Source organism: Solanum tuberosum, unplaced genomic scaffold (genome assembly GCF_000226075.1).
Source record: "Solanum tuberosum cultivar DM 1-3 516 R44 unplaced genomic scaffold, SolTub_3.0 scf00249, whole genome shotgun sequence".
In the NCBI taxonomy this organism is placed as follows: domain Eukaryota; kingdom Viridiplantae; phylum Streptophyta; class Magnoliopsida; order Solanales; family Solanaceae; genus Solanum; species Solanum tuberosum.
In genome coordinates, this window is record NW_006239187.1 from 570,943 (window position 1) to 572,566 (window position 1,624).

The following is a 1,624-nucleotide window of genomic DNA, read 5'->3' on the forward strand; positions in this document are numbered from 1 at the left end:
ACAGGTACCCCGGGTCAACATCCAGCACGCCGTTGATCCAGTTGAGCACTCCAAAGTCAGTGGTGAGCCTCCTTGTTTCCGGAGGACTCTGTTATTTTGTTTTGTTAGGATGTTGCGGGGTCTGTCCCAACATCCATCTCAGTATTGTAGAGGTCTTCATAGACAAGTCAGTCAGTTAGTTATTTTTGAGTCTCTCATCTATGTATATATGTAAATATTCTATTTTGGGACTCGAGTTGCCTTTTTGGCCAGATCTTTATCAGCTAAGTTATTTTATGTCTTTGCATGGCATTGAGTTATTTTGTTGAGTTAGGTTTCCGCTGAGTCAAGAAAGCCAGGCCAAGGTTCGCTTGGGGCCAGAAATGATCTCCGGGTGCCGGTCCCACCCAGGGTGTAGGCTCGGGGCGTGACACTACAACACAATTATTTACATGAGTAGTATTATATTATAACTTAAATACCTTATCCTAGTCGACTCCTGCAATATACAGTAGCTTAGTTGTACATAACTTAGGATTTAGTAGTCTAGTCATAGTATTACTCTAACTCTAACTCGTCAGCCTGCTTCGATGGACCTGTTCCTTCGACATGTTCCATTAGTCTTCAAGCTTCCTTCAACACTTCCCCACAAGCTAGTGAGTGGAGGAACTGTAACTCCTAGCTTGCTGCGAAAGCCAGAGAAAACCTATTTTGTTAAGGCTTTGGTATGAATATCAGCTAGCTGATCCTTAGACGTCACAAACTGAGTAAGAAGTTGTCCCCTAGCCACTTTCTCATGAACACAATGATAGTCCATTTCAACATGTTTGGTTAGAGCATGCATAACTGGATTAACCATCATGTACAAGGCACTCATGTTATCACAATACAGCGTAGGAACAGATCGAAGGAACACTCTAGGGTCATGAAGAAGATATAAAATCCAAGTCATTTCTGCAGCAGTGGAGGCTAGTGGTCTATACTCAGCTTCAACACTCGATCGGGCTACTGTAGTCTGTTTCTTGGAGGTCCAAGAGATACAATTTACACCTAGGTAGATGCTATAACATGTAGTTGATCTTCTAGTGGTGGTACAACCACCCCAATCAGCATCTGAGTAGCCATACAACCTACATGGAGACTGTGAAATAATTCTGAGTCCAAAGTGTAGAGTACTTTTGATGTACCTGAGAATCCTTTTTACCCCTTGAAGATGTTCAGTGTTTGGGCTTTGCATAAACTGGCTTGCTAATTTCACAGGATGAGTGATATCAGGCCTTGTGAGGGTCAAATACTGAAGGCTCCCTACTATCATTTTGTACAAGGAGGCATCTACAAGACTTCCCACAGCTTCATGCAAACCATGCTTCTGAGCCAAAGGAGTGGCTATCGCCTTGGACAAAGTCATCTCTGTCTTGGCCAACAACTCAGCAGCATACTTGCTTTGATTCAAGTGAATTCCCCCTTTGAAATACTTCACCTCAACTCCTAGAAAGAATTGTAAAGGGCCAAGATCTTTCATAGCAAACTCCTTCCCAAGTTGGAGAACCAACGCTGAGACATGAGATGGATTACTTCTTGTGACAATAATATCATCCACATATAACAAGAGAAATATTTTGCCTTTGTGAGTTTGCAAAGTAAA

The 1,624-nt window shown here is 42.4% G+C and overlaps 1 protein-coding gene across 1 annotated transcript in view; it reads right to left on the reverse strand.

The window, feature by feature from the left end:
* Positions 1–685: 685 nt before the first annotated feature.
* Positions 686–1,624, reverse strand: part of LOC107062740 (uncharacterized mitochondrial protein AtMg00810-like) — a 1,431-nt gene continuing 492 nt past the window's right edge. Inside the window, exon 2 of the mRNA XM_015313715.1 lies at positions 686–1,510. Coding sequence (XP_015169201.1) covers positions 686–1,510 — 825 coding nt within the window. The remainder of the gene's footprint in view (positions 1,511–1,624) is intronic.